The sequence below is a fragment of the Vulpes vulpes genome, chromosome 11, assembly GCF_048418805.1.
Source record: "Vulpes vulpes isolate BD-2025 chromosome 11, VulVul3, whole genome shotgun sequence".
NCBI classification, from domain to species: domain Eukaryota; kingdom Metazoa; phylum Chordata; class Mammalia; order Carnivora; family Canidae; genus Vulpes; species Vulpes vulpes.
Genome location: NC_132790.1, coordinates 27,586,299 through 27,611,563, shown reverse-complemented (window position 1 = coordinate 27,611,563; position 25,265 = coordinate 27,586,299). Strand labels below are relative to the sequence as shown.

Here is a 25,265-nt window from a genome sequence, read left to right as displayed (position 1 = left end):
CAAGGCCCCTGATGTCTGGGCTCCAGAACGCACACAGACCTGTCACATGCATGGGTCTGAGCAAGTCATGAGCCGGCCCAGATCAAGGGGTGGGGAAATAAACTTCACCTCTGGATGGAGTCACATTTCAAAGGGGTGTGTGTGTCCTGGGAGGAGAGGAATTGGTGCCATTCATTACAAACTACCTCACTAGCCTTCCCAGAAAGAGTTCAGGTCAGTGACAATAACTAGATGGATTGTGAGTTTCGAACAGCACTCGGGCGGCGGGGGGCGGGGGGCTGGCAACCAGCAACCCAGTACCAGCCCCAAATCCTGGGGAGTACAGCTGTCCCTTCAGGTCACCAGCCACCCCAGTTTCTCCTCCAGCTGCAGGAGCCCATCGGGGTTTCTTCTGTTTAAGCTGGCTGGGGTTGGGTTTCTCTCTTGGGAGTTGAAAAAGGCAGAGAAACACAAACATTGTCTCCTGAGCAGTCACCACTACAACCAAACAATTGAGATTTGAAAGCGGCCTTTCAGAAGTCACACCCTCTGTAGACGTGACTGTGGCGTTTTGCCCTGTGCACCCAGGAAAGACAACTCTTGTCTGACTCCAGCCCCTCAAGCCTGTTCCCTGAGGCTGGTAAAGTCACAATCCCTCCCCCCAGGTACCTGAGGAAGAGGGGGCACGAAACTCCCACCCCCAGGCTATGGGCCCTGCAAATGCCAGTGCAGCCCTGGGTTCACAGCCAGGTTCCACCACTCAGGAACTGCAGAACCTTGTAACAATTACCGGACAGGTCTGGGGGTCAGTGTGTTCCTCTGCAGAGCAATGCCGGGCTCACCCACAGGCACAGACGCCACCTGGCACACAGTAGGTGCTTGCTCAGCCAATATCACTTCTTTCCGTAATGTTATCTCCCAGTCATCTTGGAGAGAGTGGTTTAAAGGTGTTTCCATTTTGCAGACAATGAGACCAAGGATCACAGAGGCTGAGTGACTTGACCAGGGTCACACAGCAGGTAAGTGAAGGACAAGAATCTGAGAGCCAGGCCCAGGTATTCTGCTGACATGCCTGCCGCTCTTTGATCACCTTCTGCCTTTTTCTGGAATATGTGGTCTCGGGGGGATGCCCACCCCGGCTCCAGGGACACCTGAGCTGAGTTTCTCTCCCTAGAGCCCTGTTCACCTGCCTTCCCAAGAAGACCTTTTAGAAGGTACCCCAGAGCTGGAAAGAGTACTTTGGACCAAAGAGTCCTTTGGTCTCAGGATCACCATGTCCATAGTTCATCCTATGGTACAGGTAGAAGTCCAAGAGATCCAAGACCTGTGTTCTGGAGCTGAAAAAGCCCTTGGGGGTTACTTAGTACAACTCCTTCACAGATGAGGTGACCGGGGCTCAGAAAACAATTATCTGCTCTGGAATAGCAAGCTACTGCCAGGGCTAAGGCCTACCCCAAGGTCACCTGTCTCTCCATCCAGGGCTCCGAGAAACAGCTGATTCACCTCACCATCTCCACCAAGGCCTTAGTCCCAAAAGAGGGAAGCTGACAGGGGTGGAGGGGGTCAGCAGATGAACAGAACTGGAACAGTAGCTCCCGGCTCCGCCCCCACTCCCCCCCCACTCCCCCCCTCACTGCGCAGGGGTGGGGGAGGGAAAGGTGTGTGCCCTGACCAACAGCAGGCAGGGGCTGAGAAGCCCTAGGCAGGAAGCCCCCCAGCACGTCTGGGCGATCAGATAACTAGAATAACTGGGGTAATTGAGAAGGAAAATATATTAACATCTCCAGCAAGCAGCCGCCAAGAGCATGCCCAGCCAGCCTAGATCACAGCCTCCGTCCCTCTGTAGGGGAGCCGGCAACCCGCGCAGCCAGCACAGCCTTACAGCCTTGACACACCTTGGCCCTAGAGGAGCCCCTGGACAGAAGAAAGGAGAAGGAAAAAGAGAAGGGGGGAGGTCAGTTGGTTCTGAAGATGAAAACAGCTTTTTCTCACAAGTGTCTCTCAGAATCCCAGAATGTCTGAGGTGGGAAACTACTCCCCATATACCAATGGGGAGCCTGGGGTACAGGGAGAGGCGTACCCCTCCCCCAGGGCCTCCCCTGACTGAATCCAGGGCTTTGCCACCGCTTCATGCCTCCCCTCCCCTCCCAGGGCAGGGTTTTCAGCCCTCGCTAATGCCTGGGTCTTGATTCACAAGACAGAGCTGAGCATCAGGGAGGGAACAGGAGAGCTCCAGGCTGGGCTTCAGGAATTCTGGGACTTTCTCCTGGCTTCCCTCAACTCCCTTCAGACAGTGGGAAGTCACAATCCTCCCATCAAGCTGATGGCTGTCAGCTATCATGTACACGGGGCCAGAAAGACCCGGGTTCAGATATCAGCTCCAACACTGGCCAGCCCCACCCTTTTGAGCCCCAGCTTCCATATCTATGAAATGGGGATACTAATTCCATCTTGGAGGATACAGAAGATTTGATGGGATTGCATTATTCCCATTTTGTGGATGTGGAAACGAACACTCGGGGGTTTTAAGCAGCTTGCTCAAGATCACACTGCTAAAAATAAAATTGGGCAAAGTTAATATTGGAGCCAAACTGTGTGACTCCAAAATGCTTTCTGTTTCTATTCTAGCTGGGAGCCCGAAGATTTCTGGCTGAAGGACTGCTTATCCAAATGTTTGCAGGCAACTCAGGTAGCTTCTCCCTAAGCAGAAGACCCAGGCGAGGGTCCATCCCAATTGGCCAGAGGTCCCTAGGAACAGCTCTGACCAGAGTACCTTGGGGTGGGAGAGCTAAGGACAGTTTGGCCTCTGGATGCCTGTGTCTAGCCTGTGTCTTAAGTGGAGCATGCAACACCCACCTCCCCTTTTCTAGACACCCCATCCCCCCAAAGCCCCACTACCTTCCTGCAGCTTTTATAACCCCTAGCCTTCCACATGCTCTGGGAGAGGAGATGGGGGTGTCCCAGCCTGTGTTCACAAGGACATTCCTATGGCTCTATGCAGGAGTGTCTGTACATTCGGTGTTGCATGCTTGGAAGCTGCATGTGCATTCGTACTGTGTGCAAGGAAGCACATCTATGGGCATGAATTGGGTGGGGGCACTTATGTTTGGCCTCATCTTGAAGATGTCTATGGCCGTTTCACTTGCATGTGCTACTGAATGTGTGTGGGCATATGGTGTGTGCAAGTATCTCCTGAGTGTGTCCTGGTCACGTGTAGGGTGATCTGTCCCAGCCCTGTTCACGAGGGGGACTGGCTGTCCATGTGCAGAGGGTATTTGTATGGTTGAGAGCCTGCAATGGGCTCTGTGGGCCCAGGTGTGTGCGTGTAGATGGTGGGACCTGCAGCCAGACTGTGGCAGTCTATGGGTGTCACTTCATGGGCAGTTGTGAAGAATGGGGAAAAGCGTACCAGGTCTTTTAGGGACCTGAGACAAGCCCCCTTTCACTAAGTCTCTATGTTCCTTCTACTAATGAACTAGATTATCCTTGAGATTATGCTTGGGACTGAGGCCCCTGGGGTTGGGGCAAACAGAAGCCATGAAAGCTCAGCACCTGACTCTGCAAGTTAGAAATGGGAGAGGGGGCTGTAGGGTCAGCCAGAAAGGCCGAGGTGTGTGTGCGAAGAGGGATGGGCACTCACCTAACCAGTCCCACGGAAGTTGCTTAGAAACACAGCCCCAGCCCCAGGCCGGGTCTATGCCAGATGGGAAGCAGCTCCCTAGTCCCAATTGGTTTCTAAAACCCAGTTCTCGGCTGGTAGCCCCCTGCGGACCTGAGGTGAGGCGTCCAGAAAACTCCCCAGCAGCCGCCCCGAGGCCGGACCGCCGCCTTCTCAGGCCCGAGGTTCACAGCGTGCTTCCCCGCGCAGCGGGCTCTTGCTTCTTGTCCCCGCAGCGAGCTCAGGATGGCTGATCCCTTTTCCAGAACTAGAGGACTGGAGAGATGAGCCCCTGGAAGGCCGTCCTGGGACGCCAACGCGGCTCTCCGCGACCCCGACGCCCCGGGTAGCCGGGCTGCAGGAGAACGCCCGTGGTGCCCGCCGGCTCCAGGCGGAGACCGCAGTGGGCCCGGACGGGCTGCGGCCCCTGGCTCGGCCTGGGCGAGGCTCAGAAACCCGCCTACCTGGGCCCCACGCGCCGCAGGCCGCAGCTCCTTAAGCCCCGCTACGGTTAAGAAGTGCCCCCTTCGGGACTCAGCGCGGCGCGGAGCTCGCGCCGCCGGCGCCGCGGGTCGGGCGTCCGCGGGGACCCGCCCCCGCCCCCCGCGCGCGGCCGGAGCCACCCGGTGGGGATTCGGCGCGCTGACGTGGGCGGATCAAAGCGGCTGCCCGCGCCTTATAAAGCCGTTCGGGCGGACGGCGCCGGAGACCGTGCGGCGCGAGGAGGCGAGCTCCGGCGAGCGGGCGGGCGCAGGCCCCGGAGCCCCGCGCAGCCCCGAGCAGCCGGGTCCGCGCCGCGGCCAGTCCTCGCCGCCCCCGAGCCGGCCGCGGTTCGCGGGGATCCCGGCGTCCTTCCGCGGCCGCTTCGCGCAGAGGGCGCCCTCGCCGCCCGCCCCGCCCGGAGAGCGCTCGGGCCGCGGGGGGCCGCGCTCCCGCTCCCCGGCCCGCCCGGCAGCGGCACTCGGGGCGCGGGGCGAGCGCCCCAGGAGGTGAGCCGTGACCGCGGGCCGCGCGCGGGGCTCCGCGGGGCCTGCTAGGGCGGGGGGGACGCCGCGACCCCGTCGGCACCGCCTCGCGGGCGAGCCCCCCAGGTCCCCCTCCACACCTCCCCTCTGCGGTCCTCCGAGGAACCCCCGGGAGGGGCGCAGCCGCGGGCTCGGGGGGCTTCCCCGGCCTGTACGCCCGGGGTGGCTGGTGCGGACTGTGCGCGCCGCCGCCAGCCTCCCGGCCGGTTCCCGAGATCCGACCCTCTCCCTCCCCTCGCCCGCGAATGAGGTCATGCCCGAGCGGTCCCGGGGTGGGGACCTGGGTGGTGCGGCTGGGCAGAGGGTGTGTGTGGCCGGCGCGACGGGGTGTCCAGACGCGGAGAGAACCACCGCAGCTCCTACCAAACTGGCGGGGTGGGGGCGGACGCCTCGCTCTGAGACCGACTCCCAAAGGCGGCGGGGGAGGGGGAGGGCTGGGACTTTGTGTACAGACCTGAGCTCCGGGCTGGGGGGTGGGGAGGAGGAGAGTCCTGTCCCGGGACCGGAGGCACATCTGGAGCCGCCGCGAACATCTGGCTGAGCTCGCGCAAGAGCCCCACATTGCCCGCCTCCTAGTGCGGAGGTGTCTCCGCGCCCCCGAGGGTGCTCAGGCTCCCAGGGTGCGGCTCCAGAGGGGCGGCAGGAGGTCCCCGGCTTCTCCCACCCCACCCTTCCCACTTCCAAAATAACCCGTCTCGCGGGTCACCCGGCGCATCGTTCGCAGCGGAGCAGACAGATTTCGCAAGACTCCCGGCTGGGGTCAAAGCCGGGTTGTGGGCCCGGCCTGGCCTCGCGTCGCAGGTAACCTTGAAGCTGTCGCTCGGCGTCCTCGGCTCGCAGGGTCGGCCCTGCCAGCTGCGCGGCCCGAGGCTGCAGGCCCGGCCCGCGCCACCTTGCGCGCGGCGTGGACGCTGCCCCGAGCGCGGTGCCCGCTCCCGGCCCAGCGCGCGGTGGTCCCGGGACGGGAGGCCCGGCGCCGCCCCGCCGGCTTGACTCGGACTCGGCCGCCCTCGCGGCGGCGCTTCCAAGGACCTGCAGAGCCCAAGCCTTACAGCCACCTGCTGAGCGGGTTGCGGCTGCTGAGCTCACGGTGCACGGCCCGGGCGGCCACCTCTCTCGCCAGCTGCCAGCGGGGTAGCCTGGGCCTTGGCCGCGGCGGGGGGAGGAGGGACAGCTCGTGCCTCCCGAGGACTGCGCCTTGACACAGGCCCCCTGCGCGCCTGGCCCCAAGGGGGCTCCGCGCTGGTCCCGCAGCGGAGGGTCGAGCGGTTCGGGCCTGACCGCGGCGAGCGATGTCTTCTAGAACGATCCGCACCGAGAGGGCGCTTACTCTGCGCCTCATCCCACGCCCAGACGGGGACACCCGGGCCCAGGAAGAGGAGGGGACTTGCTCCAAGTCCCACGGCGCTGGAGGCAGCGGCGGGTCCCACCTCCAACCCCCTGGCGTAGCGCCCCCTGGCGGGCCGGGGGCTCCGGGAGGCGAGCGCGCCCTGCCCCCGCGCAGCCCGCGCCGCTGTCCTGGACGCCCTTACAAGGGGCAGGAAAAATCCGTCCCGAGTCAGGGGGCCGGGCCAGGCGTTGCCTCTCCCAGCGACGAGCTGGGTTGGTGGAAGGAGAAGCCCGGGGCCACCGGCCTCTCAGAGAAAGTCTGGAGTAGCTGTGGGCCTGGGTCCCCGTCTGCGGTGCCTCTGCGCGAGTCGGGCTGGACGCGGTCCGCACTCTCCGAGGTCCGCGCGCAGTCCCTCCCCCTCCCCCCCACTCCGGAATGCCGGGCGGGGGTGGGGGGCCCACACTGCGGGGGGAGGTGGGTGCGAGAAGAGACAGCGACTGGAGTTTGGATGCTCTCCCCTCCCCCCGTATCCAGCCGATATACTTCTGGTTCTCAGGAGCGGGGGACACCCTCGGCGCCGTAGGACAAAGGGTTTGGATGCAGGCTGGGTGGGAGGAGGGGGCCCAGAACCCCGCTGGGACCCCTGGCCCCGGACTCGGCACGTTTGGAGTGAGCGCCTCGGTGTTAGGCGCCTCAAGTGCGGCTGCGTAGGAGGAAGGAGAAACGTAGTCAGGGTGTTCTCCTGCCTCCTTGGGTCAGGCCGCAAGGCTTCAGAAAGCGGTGCGGGCTCAGATCTGTGCGCGCTGAAGGCACGCTCGTGGGGGCGCAGACCCGCGAGGCTCCTGGGAGGCTTCGAAGGCTTCGGGAGATGCGCGGGCCAGTCCAGGCCCCTGTTCCGTAGAGGGGGACACCGAGCCTGGGGGCGGCGGCGGGCTGGCAGGGCACGCAGCCGGGGGAGAACGCCCCCTTCCCGCTCCAGCGCCCCCTGGAAGGCTCCCCGAGCCCCTTAGAAAGGAATCTCTTTGTCTCTGCTCCTCCCCAGGGGAGAGGGCCTGGAGCTGCGCTTGTCTCCGGGAGAACGCCAGGTGTGGGTGAATTTGGGAGAAGCTGGGAAGGGAGTTAATGAGGTGAGAATGAAGAGAGGGAAGACACACGCACACACACACGCACACACACACACGACGAAGAAAAGTAAAAAAGCCCGAGAAGCGGCCCTGCGACCTGCGGGCGGGCGGGCGGGGTAACGGTTGCTCCGCGGCCCCAGGTCGCCCCCTGGCGGCCAGAGGCGGCATGGCGTCGGCCCCGGGAGCTCCGCCGCTTAGCTTCGGCCAGGCTGGCCCGCTTTGGCTCCCGCCCGGGCACCACCTGACCTGACCGTCTGGAGGGGGCCGCTAGGCGGGACCATTGTATGAACACCTCTGCCATTTCATTTCTCATCCTCCCCTCCACTGATGCCCACAGCAAGCCCCCACTTCCTAGTCTGAGCATCGGTGAACTCATAGGACACCTGGGAGTGGAACACGCCCGTGAACAACGCCGCCGTTTCACATCCCCGGGTCTCAGATTTCTTACCTGTGAGATGGGGGCAGGGGTGGTACCTGTCTCCCAGGGTTGCTGGGAGGAGCACATGCGATCATGCGCTTTCTTTATAAAAGGCGAATTTTGTCCGAATCACAGTTGTGTCCTTCGTGTACAGAGAAGGTAAACCGAGGCCCAGAGGGGAAGGGTTGCCAAGGCCCTCCCTACTGACTAGTAACTATTTTGGAGATAACGCAGATGCCGGGCGCTCGCACGCGCACCCGGCCTCGGCCCTGCCCCCCTTCCTCCTTTCCTTTCCGAGCCTCCCGAGGTCCGGTTGGGCCCGGCCGTTCCCTCCGCCTCGGTCTCGGACCCGCTCGCTCCGTCTCTCGGGTCTGGCCCCGCCGCCCCTTTCCCGATCGCGGGCAGCCGGGAGCCCAGCCGGGGCCGCGCTCGGGCGACACCGGACTCGAGCCAGACGCCCGCCGCGCGCTCGGCCTCCCCGGCCGGACCCCTCCTTTGTAATTTGAATAAAACGCGCCCCCCGCCCCCGCCCCCGCCCCCGCCCCGCGGCCTCCGCCCCGCGCGCCGCCCTAACCCGCCGCCCCGCTCTCCCCGACTGCAGGCGGCGTGCGCTGGGACAGCGGCGGGGCTTGGTGCGGCAGCTCCCGACCGTGCGCCCCCGAGCGCGCGTGCCGCGCCACCATGAGGGCGCGGCCGCGGGTGTGCGAGGCGCTCCTCTTCGCCCTGGCGCTCCAGACCGGCGTGTGCTACGGCATCAAATGGCTGTAAGTAGGGGCCTCGCGTCTGCGTGGTCGGGCTGGGGGACAGGCGGACGGGGGCAGCGGCTAATGTTAAGGGGGCTCCCTGGGGACCGGTGAGTGCCCAAGCCCCAGGAGCGGGAGTTGGCTTGGGGGTCGTGGGCAAGTCACTCTTCTTACGCCTCCTTCTCCTGCTCGTAGAGTATTGGCCTCACCTCCCCAAGGGTCGTGAGGCAGGAGCGAGACAGGGCGTGCGTGGAGAGCTACAGAATTGCCCTGTCCCTTGCGCCAGGGCAGAGCCGTAGAGGGGCAGATGGAAAAAGACAGTATGGTCCAGGGGCCCAGTCAGGAGGGTCTGTGCCCCTGCACACGGGCCTGCTCAGTGTTTCCTCGTGGGTCTCCTGACCCTAGCTGAAGATCCTCAAACAGTCCTGACCCCTCCCTCCACCTGGGTGACCTTGGGGGAAGTGTCACTCAACCTCTGGGAGCCTCCATGTCCTCTCTCAAAGGAGGGCAGGAGTCTCTATCCTCTATTGCACTAAGATCAGATGAGAAGCGGCTCATGAAAGAACTTCTTAAGCTGTCAGATGCTGTGCACATGTGAAGGGTGTTCCTTTAGATAGAAATTATTAATGGGCCGATAGGTGGGAGACGGGGGCTCTCTTCCACCCGACAGAAGCAGAAGGGAGTGTCTGCTCTGTGCAGGGCTGTGCGCTCGCAGGGGCAGGGGCAGGGGCGGCTGGAGAGAGAAGTAAAACCCAGCCCCTTCCTGGAGGAGCTGCCCTCCGGACTGCAAGAGATAAGCCCAGGCCGTAAATAACTCCAAGTGCCCTAAGAGTGACCAGGGGGGCCCAGAGGAGGGGAGACCACCTGGTGGGGGGACACATACTTTGGAAGCTGGGGTGAGTTTTGAGGGACAGTGTTCCTAGGTTGGGCCTGAGGAGTCTCTAGGAGTTTGGTGGGTGGGGGCGGTGGGGAGGAGGGCACTTTGGGTGGAGGGACTCCCTGAATGGTGGGGACACCCAAGACAGGACTGGAGTTGGGGGGTGGGGAGGCCGTGCAGATAAGACAGGCAGGGACAGATCATGGGGGCTGGGGAGGGGTTTATGAGGAAGGTTCGAGGATTAGCTGCAAGCCTGGGCGATTGTGGCTGGGCCGCCAGCAAACAGTCCTGAGGTCACTGGCCCTGCCCCGGCTGTGGCTGAGTTATCGATTAATTGGTGATTCAGGAGGGTAACCCCATCTTCTTTCTTGCATTTCATGTTTGCAAGAAGTCTGGGCTCAGCAGCTCTTCTCAGCTGCTTCCAATTAGTTCTGTGAGACATTGGCCACCGTCTACTGCCAGTACCTGGCACCGTGCTAGCTGGTGGGACCCTCTGATCAGAGCATCCAAGTCCTCTTCACCCACCACACAATTTTACAGATAAGGCCACTGAGGCCCTGGGGTGGGGGGAGTGATTTGCCAAAGAGCATTAGGCACGTCAGAGGCCAAAAGCTAGGCTTGCTCCTAGAGCATTGTGGGGGACAGTGCTGTCCTTCCCACACCATGGTGAGAATGCTGAGGCTCTGACAAGTGTGTGACTTGCACAAGCCCCCATGCTGGCATGTGGCCAGGGAGGGCCTAGAATAGATGGCTAGCTAAGCCCAAGGTCCATGCAGTCCCCCACTGCATAACCTGGGCTGCTACAAAAAGGGATACGACTCAGTGTCTGCCTTATAGGAGCTCCTAGCAAAGTGGATTTTGGGCTGTGTCCTAGGAGAGAGAGTGTGAGAGCCCAGAGGAGGAGCGGTTAGTTCCATCTGAGGGAGGTGACTTTGGGCTGGGCTTCAAAGGGTAGGTAGGATTTTGATGGCCAGGGATGGAATGTAAAGCAGGCACCTGGGCAGGAGGAAGAGCAGGAACAAAAGCAGAGAGGCAGGACAGTGCACAGGGGAAAGCAAAGAAACCAAGAATTTTAAGAGCCCACTTCTAAGTCCCCAGACTCTGTTCCAAGAGTTTCAGTCACTTAATTTTGATACTATTCTCATGAGGTAGGTGATAGTCCTGTCACTAGCATTTTATAAATAAGGAAACTAAAGAACAGAGAGGATCAGTTACTGGCCCAGGGTCACACAGCTAGTCAATGGTGGCTGTGGGATCAGAACCCAGGCAGATGGGTTCCATTCAGCCAAACCCCTTGATAATAGTTAAAGTCTTGCTGGAGCTAAAGATATAGGGAGAGACAGGAGTGGAGTTTAAGCATAACAACTGTGTGTTTGTGTGTGTGTGTGTGTGGCCTTGTTACATGCCAAGCACTATTCTGAGCACTTTTATATATATTTCATTTGGATCTCCCAGGAGGTGGGTTCTGCTATCACCCCCGTTGAATAGAACAGGAAATGGAGACACAGGGGCCTCTAACTCACAGAGTGTCACAGCTCATAGGCAGTACAGGTAGGATGTGGAGTTTGGGCATCTGGCTTGTGGCCTCTTGGTCTCAGGGAGCCACAGGACAGTTGTGCCGAAGGAAGCGTACAGTGGGGCCAGGAGGTAGGGGCTCACCAGGAGACTCAGCTGTCTCCCTGTCTCCCCTGTACCCCGGGGGTCCTGCTGCCTTGGGCTTTGGAAAGGGAGCTGAAGGTGAAAGGGACATCGGACAAAGAAATTGAAACCAGATGTGGCTCAGTGGCCCAAAAGGCCCACCTGTTGGAAGCCTGGGCCTCAGCCTGAGCTTTGCCAGTTTGTTAGCCACTAGCCATGCCTCAGGCAAGTCACTAGCTTCTGCCTCTCTGAGTCTCAGTTTCTTCATCTCTAAAATGGAAGTGAAATAGCCCTGGCCTGGGATCTGGGAAGCCTGGGTTCTGGCTTGGCTCTGTCTGATTGGCTGTGTACATGTTTGGGCAAGCCCAGTCCTTCTCTGGGCCTCAGTGTCTCCACTTGAATGATGAGATGGGGACACCAAACCCAGGAAGGGCCAGTGATTTGCCCAAGGTCGCGTGTTGGGAGAGTGGCTGACTTGGAGCCGAAACCCAGGTCTCTGCCCCTGAGCCACTCCCAGGAGAACTCTCGACTCCTAGATGGAAGAGACCTTGGCCACCACGGTGGCATCCTTGGCACAGGCCTTGCTTGTGAACTCTGTCCCCTTCTGTCCTTTCTTCCACCCTCTCCCCCATGTCCCCATCCCCTGATAAACCAAAATGTTTTCAATTAGGGATCTGCTGCAGCGAGGTAAGCCAGAGGAGATGTCCAGACGGGTAACTCCCCCGCCTCCTGCCCTAATCCTTGATTACCTCCCCGAGGGGGACTTAGTTAGAAACGGTCATTACCACTAATTACCAGATGACCGCATTGCCCTCCTCAGGAGTGGAATCCACCGCCTCCTGCTTCCAGATCTCCCGGCCTGCGTGCTGTGTCTGGCCCCTCTGCCTGCACCACTCTCTCCAGTAGCTCCTCAGCCATCAAGCCTCTCCGGGGTGCTTCCTATCTGTCCTCTGCCCTCCTTGACAGTCTGTGCCTCCTCTGGGAGGCTCCTCTCTGGGGCTCCCCTCATAGCACCTCCTCTCCCCACCGACTGGGGAGGTGGAGGCTGAGTGACTCAGAGTGGGACAGGCTAATACCAAGAGTGGCCCAGGTCCCCAGGCAGCAGGAGCACAGAGCACCCCCCAACTTGGGAGCTGCAGCACATGGTAATCAGGAATTGTCTGCGCTGAGCTCCCCAGGAAAGGGTTCAGCCTTCATTATCTACTTCGTGGCTGGAGCAGGAGCCCAGAGCAAGGACTCAGAAGGGAGCCACACTGCTTGCATGCCTGGTGCCGTGCCGGGGATTTTCTGGCATATCTCGTATCATCCTTCCCATCGTGAAACAGAAAACTGGCTCAGAGGAGAAGAAAGAAAGTTGGGCAAGGATGAAGGGCAGAGTGGGATCCGGGCAGGCTGAGTGTTGGCAGGCCCAGCCCGGCAGGGAGCGGACCCGGGAAGGAGAGGCCAGGTCTACAGGGTTGGTATCAGGAGGAAACAGGGCATCCGTCTGTGTGTCTCCTCTGTACAAAAGGTGGGGGAGTAATCCCCCAGACAGACCCCGCAGTGAGCCAGGGATGGGGCACGAGGCAAGAGGAGTGCCATATGGGGAGTGCCGTGCCTGCGGGGATAGTGTGTCCCTGTGTGGCGGCAGTTAGCAGGGTGTGGGTGGAGGGCTGTACCAACCAAGAAACAGGCTGAGGGGAGGGCATCTGTCTGCCTCTGTGTGATCACACCTCACCCGGTGTAGGCTATGGGAAATCAGACCAGAAGTTCCCTGAGGTGACCTGGCACAGACAGGGAGGGCCAGGGAGGACCTGATGGCTCAGTTTAGGTCAGAAACCATGCCTTAGGTCTGCATCCGAATAGACCAGGCATTGATCTGCTCATAGTTTGGAGGGTAGGGACGCGCCGGGGGTACCAGTTAAGGACAGACTGCCCAGGATAGCCAAAATCTATCTCAGGTTGGGTGGCACCACCCTAACTGGATGGGGCATGGCAGAGAGGGAGAGGCAGGGGGAAACTGACTTACTAGGACTTAATGTAGCACCTGTTATCCCCGTCATCCCCTCCAAGACCTCTAGGAGTTCCCATCTGGTAGATGATGCTCAGAGAGGTACAGCAATTTGCCCAAGGTTAACAACAGCACATGAAGGCAGAACTGGAGCTAGAACCCAGGTCTTCTGACTCCCTCTAGTCCAGGATTCACTGGCAATAAGCAGAAGCAATCCCATTTATGAATGTTCCATATGTTTTATATGAATTATCTTAATGAAGTCTTGCCATCACCTTTTGAAGTGGAAATTCTCCTTTTCTTGTAACAGATGAGGACCGTGAGGCACAGAGAGGTTGAATAACTTACCCATGTCATACAGTTGCTCCCTAAGCCTGGGCTCTTCCCCTGGGCCAGCCCATGAGCTGGAACATCTGGGTTATTGCCTTCTAACTGGGATAGGTCTGTGTAGCCACTAGACCCTGGGCTCCTTGAGGAAAGGATAATGTGTCGTGTTCATTACCAAATGAGGTCAAGAAGAGTTGGTGCTTAGTAAATATTTCTTCCACAAGTAGATCCAGTTCATTTATTCATTTAGATGTAGGAGCAAGGGGAAAGGTATTCCTGGCATCAGGAAAAGCCTGGGCAAAGGCAGGGTGGTGGTGTGGTCCCTGTCAGAGAAGCCAGGAGTCTGGTATGGCCAGATAGTAGAGCACACCAGGGACAGGGAGGGGACACTGGAGATGGCTGGGGGACCAGGTTTGAGTCAGCCCTCGGCCTTGACTATGTGGGTGCAGACCACCAGGGCAGTGATTGCAGTAGCTCCCCTCGCTGAGCACTGAGCCGGTGTGTCAGCCCTGGGCAGAGCACTGAGGCCCACCGAGTTACTCCCCCAGGGAATGCTGAGAGGTTACTGGGCTAGGAGAGGCCAAGTGACTTGCTCAAATTCACAAAGGGAATGACAGAGCCAGGAGTCTACCTTGGGCTGTGCTCTTGTTTAAAACGATCTCCCTTGGGATCTCAGCCTGAGGGTTCTGGGATCCTGGCCTCATCAAGTCTCAGCCCTGACCCCAAGTGAGGACTCTGGTGCTCGCAGCAAGCCGGGGCCCCCAACACTGTGACTGCAGATCGGCCTGTCCTTGCCCCTGCTTCCTCCAGGGTCTCTGCTGGCTTGCTGGGGGCCAGCTGACTCTGGGGCAGGGGATGAGTCCAGGCAGAACCCTCTAAGGCCATGGAGTCCCTGTAGTCTGTGCTTAGATGTGCTGCCTGGTGCAGGACCTGGGAGAAAGGTGCATCCAAGATGTACCCCTGGTCCTAGAGCCTTGCAATCACAGCGCCTAGAGTCTGGATCAGGGAAGCTCCTGGGTCCTATAACATCACCAGGGTTCATAGAGACCCCCAGGCCAGCATTTCCCAAAGCATGGATGAGGTGAGCTTTTCTCAAAGAGCTTTGTGCTTAGCAGACTCCTGAGTTAAACAAAACCAAACCTTGTTGCTTTGCTGTGGGCCTTCTCAGGGCTTTTAAAATGTACATATGCATCAATTACTCTCCAAAGGGGGACAGAGTACATCATGTTTCCCAAATGTGTTTAACCATGGATCCCTTTTTTTCAGAATGTCTCACTTTTCCATTCTGGGAAATGCTTTAACAGGTACAGACACTGCAGCCCAGAAAGGGACAGTGATTTATCTAAGGGCACACAGCAAGTTAATGGCTAAGTCTAATTTATCACAACATTGAGTGGCTCCTTAAATCCTCTAATAAATCACTTGCATGTGTGTGGGATTTTATAGCCCAATAAACGAGTTTAATAATTAAATGAAGGAATGTATGGTAAGCTCTTAACTCCTACTGTGCATCTAGTAAGTGCTCAGTTAATAGTCTGTATTATGATGATGATGACTGTAATACTGTAGCGCCCAGCGCGTGCCTGGCACATACAGGTGCTCCACCTTGACTGAATGTTGAATAAAGGGTAGTTAATTCACAGCTGTGTGAGAATAAACAGGGAAGCAGTATGAGTGCTTTGTGAGGTGTATAGCTGTTCATGGTTAGGATAATAGTAAAGTGTAAAGAGGTTGGAAGGTATGATCCGACCTGAATGAGGGCCTGGTCCAGAGAAGGACAGTGATGTGCCCAAGGCCACAAGGAGCGGGAGGGGGAGTCATTGCTCTGCTGGGGCAGGGTCTTTGCGTCTTAGTCTCCCAACTCCTTCTAGCAAAGGCCCCCGAGCCCATTGAGGAAAGGCTGGGACCAGGAGGGCAGGTGCAACATGGCCCCTCACACTCTGTCTTTCCTTCCATTGGTTCTTGCCCTCCGGTGGTGTGTAGGGCGCTGTCCAAGACCCCGGCGGCCCTGGCGCTGAACCAGACGCAGCACTGCAAGCAGCTGGAGGGGCTGGTGTCTGCGCAGGTGCAGCTCTGCCGCAGCAACCTGGAGCTTATGCACACCATCGTGCACGCTGCCCGCGAGGTCATGAAGGCCTGCCGCAGGGCCTTTGCGGACATGCGCTGGAACTGCTCCTCCATCGAGCTTGCCCCCAACTACCTGCTTGACCTGGAGAGAGGTAGGGAGCCTGCGGGGGCTGCTAGGGCCTGCAGAATGCACCCAGGTGGGGATGGATGAATTCAGGCATATGCATATGTGTGTTTAGATAGGTGGGTGAATTCATGGATGGATGGATGGGTGTTGATGGCTGTGTGATGGGTGGATGAGTGACTGGGTGGGTGATGGATGGAAGCACGGAAGAGAATACAGGTGTGGATGGATTGGTGGATGAATTAATCACAGATATGGGTATCCAGGCATGAATTGATGAATGAATAAACACACAGTGAGTGAATATGCCAGTGTAGGGGTAGCACAAATGGATGTGTACCCTAATCCCTAATGCATGAAGAAAGGATGGATGAGGCCCAAGAGGCCCTCGGGAGGGGAGTATGTAACATGAAGACGAGAGAGCCCACCCTCAGGCAGACAGGTGTGCCACAGGTCATTCTAGACTGAGGTGCCTACAGATGCTGTGAGATGCACAAAGTGAGGTAGGGTCTCCACTTACTGGCGCAGGTGGCTTCTGGGGGGGGTGTTGGGGGTCTTGTGTACAGTAAAAGAGGTTTTTGTTGGGCAGAAGTGCCCCAATGGTTGTAATCTTTCCCCTGTACGATAACAGCTAAGGTTTGTGGAGCACATGACAATGCTTCCTTCCTTCCCAAGTTATTTGAACTCTAGAGCAAGCCTGTGAGGTAGGTATTATCATTCCCATTCTACAGTTAAGGAAACTGAGGCTTGAGAAGGGAAGGTGACTTGCATGGACCTAAAGCCAAGACACCCAACAGCAGAGGCACATTGGGCTCTGTGTGGGTCTCCCAAGGCTGCCGTGACCAAGTTTCACAAACAGAGGCTTCAAACAACAAAACTGCATTGCCCATAGTTCTGGAGGCCCCAAATCTGAGATTAAGGTGCCAGCAGAGCTGTGCTCCCTCCGATGGCCTCGGGGAGGTTCTTCCTTGTCTCAGATTTTGGTGGCTGTCAGCAGCCTCCATGTTCCTTTGCTCACAGATGCGTCTCTTCCATCCCTGCCTCTGTCATGTAGGGTCCCCCCGCCATGTGTCTCTCTATCCAAGGGTTCCCTTCCTGTAAGGACACCGGTCCTTAGGTTAGGGCCCACTCTGATCCAGTATGACCTCATCTTAGTTCAGTTATACTTGCAAAGACCCTGTTTCTAATAAGGTCATGTTCACAGGTACCAGGGGTCAGAACTTGACCCTGTCTTTTTGGGGGACACAGCTCAACCTACAGCTGGCTTTTTGCACACTCATCTGCCCCTCAGGTCTGAGTTCCTTTGAGGGGTAGCCCCTAAAACTGAGTGCAGGGAAGCAGGGGGAGAACCGGAATGGCGGAATGGTAAGCGTGTGGGAGCAAGGTGCCTGTGGGGGTGCAGGCCCTTAGGGCCTCTGGATGTGGGGGTGAGTTTGTGAGCGGGCGTACAAGTCAGCTCCTGTGTGTGCGGGAGAGCCGGCTAGCGACAGATCAGCGTCGCGCGTCCGCCCGCCACCTGTTGCAGCCCCTGCCCCTGCCGGCCCACAGAGGGGCCTGCCCCCCGCTGAGCCAGCACCTCCCCACAGGGACCCGGGAGTCGGCCTTCGTGTATGCGCTGTCGGCGGCCGCCATCAGCCACGCCATCGCCCGGGCCTGCACCTCCGGGGACCTGCCCGGCTGCTCCTGCGGCCCCGTCCCAGGTGAGCCACCCGGGCCCGGGAACCGCTGGGGAGGATGTGCGGACAACCTCAGCTACGGGCTTCTCATGGGAGCCAAGTTTTCCGATGCTCCTATGAAGGTGAAAAAAACAGGATCCCAAGCCAATAAACTGATGCGTCTACACAACAGTGAAGTGGGGAGACAGGTAACCACCCACCCCACCCACCCCAGATGGTTATGCTCATGCCAGTCGGCCAGGAAAGGGCCACCAGTGTGCCCTGATGGAGGGGGCGGCGGGGGGGCGGGCCCGATCCGCCCACACTGGTGTGCTCCCCGGCCTCCCCCAGCTCTCCCCTTTCCAGCAGCTTGGGGCTTGCCAGGCTCCTCCTCCTCCTCCTCCGGGGGTCCACCAGGATTTGAATGGGAAATGCTGGTGGAGCAGAAGGAACACTGAGCTAGGGGTCAGGAGCTCCAGGTTCCTGCTTTGGCTCTGGCACTAAACTGGCTGTGTGATGTTGGGCAAGTCACTTCCTCTCTGGCCTCAGTTGTTTCTAGCTGTAAAATGGACTGGCTTGGTTCTCTCTTGTCCCCATTGGCTGCCCTCCTCAGGCTCCTGCGGGGCCTCGGCCGAGGCTGGGTGTGGGAGGAGGCATGGGGAGGGCTGGAGGATAAGAGCCTCAGCCTACGAGGTCTCCGTGGACCTAATGGGGTCCATCCAGCTCCAGAACACAGTGGGCCCTGCACGTCTGTTACCCCAGTGTCTCATTAATTCCTTGCCTAATTCCACTGAAGGTTGGGGTGAATACATAAGTGAATGAGTGGACCTTTTTAGTTTTAGAAAATAAAAAAATCCCCTTTATACTGATCTGAGCACCAGGCGCTGTGGTGGTGCCTTGATGAGTTTTCTGTCCTGTAGTCCACACACCCCCCTGTGAGGAGATGCTGCTACCCATCTCACGCGTGGGGAGCGGGGACCTGAGGGGTGGAGCGTTGGGTGCAGATGGCATCTCATGGTTTCCCGCGGCCCCAGCAGCCCATTGTTCAGAGGCAGAAAGGGAGGCAGAAAGAACTTAGGTGGCTCAGCCAAGGACACAGGGAGCGATGGAGCCCAGGTCTGCAGGACTCCAAGTCCAGAGGTTTCTACCGCCTCAGGTTCCTCTCTCACTGGTCTCCCTCAGGGAAGGTTTCTAGGATGTCCAGGCCATGTTTGGATAGTTGGAGAAACAGGCCAAGAGACCCCATGGGCCTGTAGCAGGGCCTGGCCAGGGACCCAGGACTCCTGCCTCCCAATCCTACCGGCCTGCCCCTGTCCTTGGGAAGCCAGCCCCAAGTCCAAGAACCCAGCTTCACTCCTACTGATGGAGCCTTGTGCTGCTGGGGGAAACAGTCATCCCCTCCTGCTGAGCAGTCCAGGCAGGCTCCTCAGCCTCAGGGGTGCATTCTGCTCGTCCCTGGGGCCCTGATGCCGAGGATCCAGCCGTCCTGGGGCCATCTGCAAAAGGACCCGGTCCCCTCCCCGTAGCCACAGGACTCATGAGGGTTAAACGAAGTAACAGATACAGCGTATTTAGCACTGGCCCATGGTGGGTGTCTGGAAGCTCTGGGCCCCTTCCCACCCATCTGAGCTGAGGAGCTAAACATAGTTCACCTGTTGATGATGATTCAAGGATACCTTGATGTCCTTGGGAGGTTGAATGTACCATGCAGTCAGGCTCACCTCCTTCCCGTGTTCTCCGCAGGCTTTGCTGAGCCAATTCCAGATTTTAGACCCAGTGAACCCCCTCATTCCCCACTTCCTGGTGAAGGAGAAGGAGCCCTGGGACCTTGACCAGCTCCTGCACTAACTCACCGAATGATTTTGGTCAAGTCTCTGCTCGCTCTGGCCTCAGTTTCCCCTTCTTTCTAATGCAGGGGTAGGCCCAGAGGACCCGTAAGCCTTGCAGCTCCACACAGGGCAGGCAGGAGGGCTGGCCCCGGGGCAGAGGGATCTGAGGGGAAATTGAGGCCCGAGGAAGGTGATAGGACGAAGTCATTTCAGAAGCCAGGGCTAGAGTTTCCCCAAGCCCCAGAGCTCAAGCCTCCCTGCTGCACCACAGTCATTAGACTAATTTTTCAAACCAGTGTTGATTTGACTTTTGTAGTTCACAACACCCTTTCATACGTGTCCCCTCTTGAATCCCAGCAACCACTCTGCAAGGTAGCAATTATGTGCCTGCCCTGCACGGAGTAAGATAGAGGGGCTGACCAGGACGGGGCTCACTGGGGGGCTCCAGGCAGTGCAGAGGAAGGGCCAGCCAGGCCAGGGAATGTGCCCCCATGCGCTTACCTCCTGTCTCCCCTCCTCTCTCCCCCCTCATTCCTCTGCTTCCTTCCTTCTTTTTTCCCCTTTTATCCAACAAGGATTCAGTGAGCCCCAGTTTTGTGCAAGAGAAAAGCATGGAACAATTAAAAGGCTTGCCCTCAGACCTGAGTTCAGATCCCAGCTCCAGGATTTGCTAGTTGTGCAAACTTGAGCTTGAGACTTGGTCTCTCTGAACCTTTGTTTCCTCTTTTTAAAATGCGGAAAGTAATGGAACCTCCGGTGAAGAACTCTTAGAATGATTAAGCCATATTATGTATTGGGGCAGTTGGCATCTGTTATCCCTACACATGCCATTCCCTTCATGTCCCTCCCAGCTCCCCCCAGGCTGGAGGAGGAGCTGAGATCCTACAACACTCTCCAGCTTTAGAGCCAAAAGCTCCCTCACTTGAGGCCCAGAGTAGTCGGTGACTCCCTGAGAGTCCCCAGCATGTGGGGGGTGGGAGGGCAGGGCCCCCCGGGCAGGCCAGGGAGGGGACCCTGGCTGCCCAGCCCGACGCCCTCCCCTGTCTGCAGGCTCTGCGCGCCTCTCTGGAAATGAAGTGTAAGTGCCATGGGGTATCTGGCTCCTGCTCCATCCGCACCTGCTGGAAGGGGCTGCAGGAGCTTCGAGATGTGGCTGCCGACCTCAAGACCCGCTACCTGTCGGCCACCAAGGTGGTGCACCGCCCCATGGGCACCCGCAAGCACCTGGTGCCCAAGGACCTGGACATCAGGCCTGTGAAGGACTCAGAGCTTGTCTATCTGCAGAGTTCGCCCGACTTCTGCATGAAGAACGAGAAGGTGGGCTCCCACGGGACGCAAGACAGGTAAGGGTCTGCCGCCAGGGTGGCAGGGTGGGAAGGGGTCAGCTATGTGGCAGGTGCCCCATGTCAGCTCAAGGCCAGGCACGTGGTCTTGCCTCAGCTGACACTTGGGGAATGGAGTCCCTGCCCATGGATGGAGGGGGCCCCAGGAGTGCCCAGCAGAGGTGCCAGGGCCCAAGAGGGCCCCAGCAGAGCTCCTGGGAGTGGCCCTTGTGTACGTGGCTCAAGCAAGGAGCCCCTGGGCAGTGGAGGCTGGTGGGGGAGATGGGGAGAGATGGTGACCACATTGGGAGGCTGGCTGCCCCACATAAGACAGGTCCTCAAGAAGTGTTTGTCAAGTGAGTAAGTGAAGGGTCGATGTCATCTTGGCTGCTGGTTGGACAAATAAGGAACTGAGGCACAAGGGGGCAGCAGCCAGCCCACAGCCACGCAGGAAGTCTGCACTGAGCCAGAGACTGAAGCAGGCAACTGCTTCTCAGAAGGGCAGCGGGCGCAGGAGACCTGCTTTGTGGACAGACAGTGCCCCCGTGTTCCCTGACACACGTGCACCACCTCCTGGGCCCGGTTCTCTCCCCTTGGTCCCCAGTTCAGGAGCCGGGTCTGGGGTCCCAACAGCAGACCCCGTCACTACTGCTGAAGCGGGCTCAGGACAGGAGAAAGAGAACCAAGGGTAACCGCGGTCCTACTGTGTACCGAGCTGGTGAGGATTCAGGGCAGCAACATTTGCCAGAGATGGTTCTAGGGGAAGTTAGTCCTGAGATGCTGTAATAGAAATAGCTCTGCAATCAGATATGATTGGGAAATTCTCTTTGGCGATTTGCAAAGCACGAGAACATTTTAAAGGCTCGGAGGAATCCCACAGTAAAGGATCTGCCTAAGCCAACGTTTCCCAGAGGTGTTTGGCTGTGGAACTCTTTTATTAAAGGAGCCCCTAATAGCATTCCACAAAACTAGTGTTCTGCGGGGTTAAAAGAATATTGAACCAGAGTGAGGGTGTCTGAGAACGTGTCTGGCACATAGTTGGTGCCCAGCCAGCATTTGCTTCCTCCGCAGCCCACGTTCCTGTCTCCAAGAGAGGGGGGCTGGTTTGGGGGGCTCCATCTTCACAGGCCGGGGCAGCAGGCTCTGAGAGGAGGCCCTGGCTCCCATCTGGAGGCCAGATTGAGGGGGTCGGGTGAAGTGAAGATGGAACCAGGTCAAGCCAGGGAGACAGGAAGGAGCAAGAGTCTGGTGTGAGGCAGCCAGGGTGGGTGTGATGAGGATGGGGTGGGGGCAGAAGGATTCTAGAACCCAGAGAAGCTGGGAAAAGCCCAGAGCAAACAGAGGGTCTCCCCAGATCCATGGGGGCAATGTGTGTGTGTGTGTGTGTGTGTGTGTGTGTGTGTGTGTGTGTGTGTAAGGAAGGACAGTTCCCACCCCAGCACACAGCCTCCTAGCTGTGGGACCTTGAGAAAATCCCTTCACTTCTCTGAGGCTCAGCCTCATCTTCTGTGCAAAGCAGAGGGGCGGTCGGCAGTCTCCAGTTGTACTTACTGAGCTGCTCCTCTGTGCTAGGCAGTGTCAGTCCCATGGGACGGGCTCATTAATGGTGGTCTCCCCTCCCCACCCCCGGGCTGCCAGGCCTCTGCTTACCCAGAGCCTCACTCTGCTTGCCCCAGGGCTACCGATGAGGAGGCCCCCTCACGCAGCATCACTTGCTCCCTTGTTTTCTCTGAATGCGTCCCCCACTTGCCACCAGGTTTCCCTCCATGCACAGCTCTCAGCCATTTGTCTGAGCATGGGCTTTTGCAGATACCTGTATGGGTCAGCTTTCTGTGCAGTAACAAACAGCTCCAATGTCTCAGGAGTATCACAGACACTTTCACATGTACTTATTACTTGAGGCTCTGGCAAGAATACGGAAGGGGGAGAACCAAGTGGTTGGATCGTGACAGAGGAAAAAGCCCAAGGGTGAGGGGAGCCCCTGACGCAGCCTGGACATCAAGGAAAGCTTCCTGGAGGAGGGGGAGCATGAGCTCTACTAGGTTGGGAGATTGGGGAGTACAAGGGGTTGGAGGTGAATGAGCTTTGTTAACTGTGAAAAGCATGTGCATGGGTGGCACCTCTAGAGGCTGGCTCCCTTGTTGGGAGGACGGTGTCCTGTGGCCTTCCTCAAACCCAGCTTGGTGAACTGAGGCCACAGCAGCAGTCAGCATTCCAAACCCCAGCTCTCTTGTCATGTTTCTTTCAGCGGCCCCTGCACTAAGGCAACCTGCCCTGGGCCCCTGGATCTTTCCCGAAGTTCCATTCTCCCGAGGTCCCCGTCTCAGGCACCACTGCAGACCTTGTCTGGTTCTGGGGCTGGCCTTCAGGTTTCAAACATCACATGTCAGGGATCTAGCAATAAAAAAGAAACTCTTCCGGCTTCCTACCACCCTTTCCTGGAGGAGCTGTCGGAGACCTCCAGGATAAGACCAGGGGGCACGACTAATGTTGAGTGGTTGGACAGAGTCCCCTTTGTTAAGTGGCTTGCCTTGAGGCACACAGCCAGTAAGTGGCAGAGCTGGGGTTTGAACCTGGGTCTGTCTGACTCTGGGGCATATGTTCTTCCTGCTGTTCCTGGAACTGCTCGAAGCCCCTACCTGTGGGTCACCATCACCTCCTGACTCTCCTTCCCTGCACTCCCTCCTTCCAGCCCCGTGGCCTCCTCCCAGTCCAGGTCTCCGCCTCTCTTTCTCAGTTGCTCTCGGCCTTTCCTCCGGCCTCCCTACTTCCAGCCCTATGCCTTCCATCTGTTCTCACCACCTAGATGAGGTCAGGTCCTGTGCCTTTGCCCAGGCTGTTTGTTTTCTTTGCTCCCAACACCCTTTCCCTCCTTTCCATCTTACATTTCTGCTTGTCTTTTGTGACATGGCCTAGGTGACCCTCCTTTAGGAAGCCTTCCCCGAACTCTCACAGAGCCCATGCTTGTACTGTGTGACTCTGGGCAGGCTTCCTCTCCGTTCTGTGGCTTAGCTTCCCCATCAGGAAATATGAGGGCTGAATTTGGTCATCTCTAGAACTCACCCATCTTGGACATTCTGGGATTCCTGAGTCCACGTGGCTGTGAGGACCCAGCTGCCTCCCATAACAATATCCCTGCTAGCCTGATCCCAGCTAGAGGAACTGCCAGCCTACAGCTGGATGGTTGGGTTTCCTAGGGACCTTCAGTGTTTTCTCCCACAGCCATGTGATTTGGAAAGAAATGCAACCCCTGGAAGCCTCTGGGTTCTCTGCCTTGAGGGTAGGGAGAGCGTGTGCTAAACTTGGTCTCAGGACCCCTGAGCTTAAGCCCTGCTTACCCACAGACTCTTGTGGGAACTTGAGCAAGCTTCTGCCCTTTGCCAAGTCCATTACCATCTGTGCAATGGCCATAATCATTTCACTGACCCCAGGACCCTGCGTGCCTCCTCTAAGATAAAATACTGGAGGGAGGGCAGCCCTGGTGGCTCAGTGGTTTAGCACCACCTTTGGCCCAGGGTGGGATCCTGGAGACCCGGGATCGAGTTTTGCATCAGGCTCTCTGCATGGAGCCTGCTTCTCCCTCTGCCTGTGTCTCTGCCTCTCTCTCTCTCTCTATGTCTCTCATGAATAAATAAATGAAATCTTAAAAAAAAATACTGGAGGGAAATGCTTGGCACATAGGGGCAAATGGTCGACAGAGCCTCTCTCTCAACGAACAGTGTGCCACATACTTACTTTGCCTCACATCCAGCATCGTTTTGTCTGTTCCAGAATTTTCCTGGGATTCTAAATGAAAAAACTATCTTTACACTTAGAAACTATCTTTACACTATCTTTATAAATATAGCTATTTATATATCTTTAATATAATTAAAGATGAGATAGGAAGACAGGATCATTAGAGTGGTTAAGGCTCCTTCAGGTATTTAGAAGTAGGAGGAATAGGAAAAAAATGTCACCCCCAAGAAAACAAAACCCTCCCATCATTTTGCTACATGCTTGTTAGAAATCTAGGGAAAGGGGGGAGGGTGGACAGGATACTCAGGGACAGGGCATCATAGGGATTTGGCACAAAACGCAGCATTAAAGGTAACCCCTGCCCCCTAAAAAAAAAAAAAAAAGAAAGAAAGAAATCTAGGGAAAAGTGAGAAATACTCTCAGGGAAGGAGATTATTTAAAATTCTCCAAAGACCAAGACCCCTTCCAAGAGGAGCTGAGTGGGCAGCGGGAGGCTGCGGTCCCCCCCCTGCCCCCAGGGAGTGTGCCCTCCCTAACCGCCCTTTCCTTCCCCTGCTCCAGGCAGTGCAACAAAACATCCCATGGCAGTGACAGCTGTGACCTCATGTGCTGCGGCCGTGGCTACAACCCGTACACAGACCGCGTGGTCGAGCGCTGCCACTGCAAGTATCACTGGTGCTGCTACGTTACCTGCCGCCGCTGCGAGCGCACAGTGGAGCGCTACGTTTGCAAGTGAGGTCCCACCTGCGCCCCCGGGACCCTTGGAGCCCCCTCCGCCCCCCCACCCCCCCCGCCGCCCCGGGGCCCGGACACACCCCGTGGATTGTTGCTTGGGGATCCCAGATGCCTGGCATGGGAGGTGGCTTGTGCTTTGCCTCCACTTGGAAACCACCACCGCCAGGGACAGAAGGCCTGGCCACCCTGGAAGGAGGGCCCGGACATCAGAGGAAACCGACGAGATTAAAAATAACCTGGCAGCCCGAGCCCGGGAGTGCCCACTCGCTGCCTTCCAGGCCGGCCTCAGAAGCCAGGGCCATGGGTTTGGCAGGACTGGTATGGACTTGACCTTTCGCAGCCAGAGACACCAGCCTCCCGGGAAGGGGGTGCGGTCAGCTGGCCTTCATCAGAATGTTCTGCAGGCCCAGCCCTTGAGACCCCCACGCCGGCCCCAGGGTCTGAGCCTGCTGGGCCTACCACATGGAACCACTAGCTTGGGTTGTAAATGTTTTGTTTTTGTGTTTTTTTGTTTTTTTGTTTTTTTTTTTTGGTTTTGTTTTGTTTCTTCCTCTGGGATGTGGGAGCTACAGAAATATTTATAAAACATAGCTTTTTCTTTGGGGTGGCTCGCCTCCATTCCTCTTTATATATTTTATATATATATAAATAAATATATATAATGATCTATATTTTAAACAAGCTTT

At 57.9% G+C, this 25,265-nt stretch overlaps 1 protein-coding gene across 1 annotated transcript; it reads left to right on the top strand.

Annotated features, from left to right (window-relative positions):
* The first annotated feature begins 4,360 nt into the window (after positions 1-4,360).
* On the top strand, positions 4,361-25,260 carry WNT11 (Wnt family member 11). Its single transcript, XM_072725951.1, has 6 exons — positions 4,361-4,626; positions 8,136-8,298; positions 15,093-15,328; positions 16,887-17,164; positions 19,835-20,127; positions 24,406-25,260. The coding sequence occupies exons 2-6, from the start codon at positions 8,216-8,218 to the stop codon at positions 24,578-24,580; spliced, it is 1,065 nt and encodes a 354-aa protein (XP_072582052.1). The 5' UTR covers positions 4,361-4,626; positions 8,136-8,215; the 3' UTR covers positions 24,581-25,260.
* Positions 25,261-25,265: the final 5 nt, after the last annotated feature.

What these genes read in the sequence shown, in the direction of transcription:
- WNT11 (XM_072725951.1), top strand. Translation starts at nt 8,216, where the DNA reads ATGAGGGCGCGGCCGCGGGTGTGCGAGGCGCTCCTCTTCGCCCTGGCG. An exon ending in TGCTACGGCATCAAATGGCT is followed by an intron (nt 8,299 to 15,092) that starts GTAAGTAGGGGC and finishes GGTGGTGTGTAG; the next exon opens with GGCGCTGTCCAAGACCCCGG. An exon ending in ACAGTGAAGTGGGGAGACAG is followed by an intron (nt 17,165 to 19,834) that starts GTAACCACCCAC and finishes CCCTGTCTGCAG; the next exon opens with GCTCTGCGCGCCTCTCTGGA.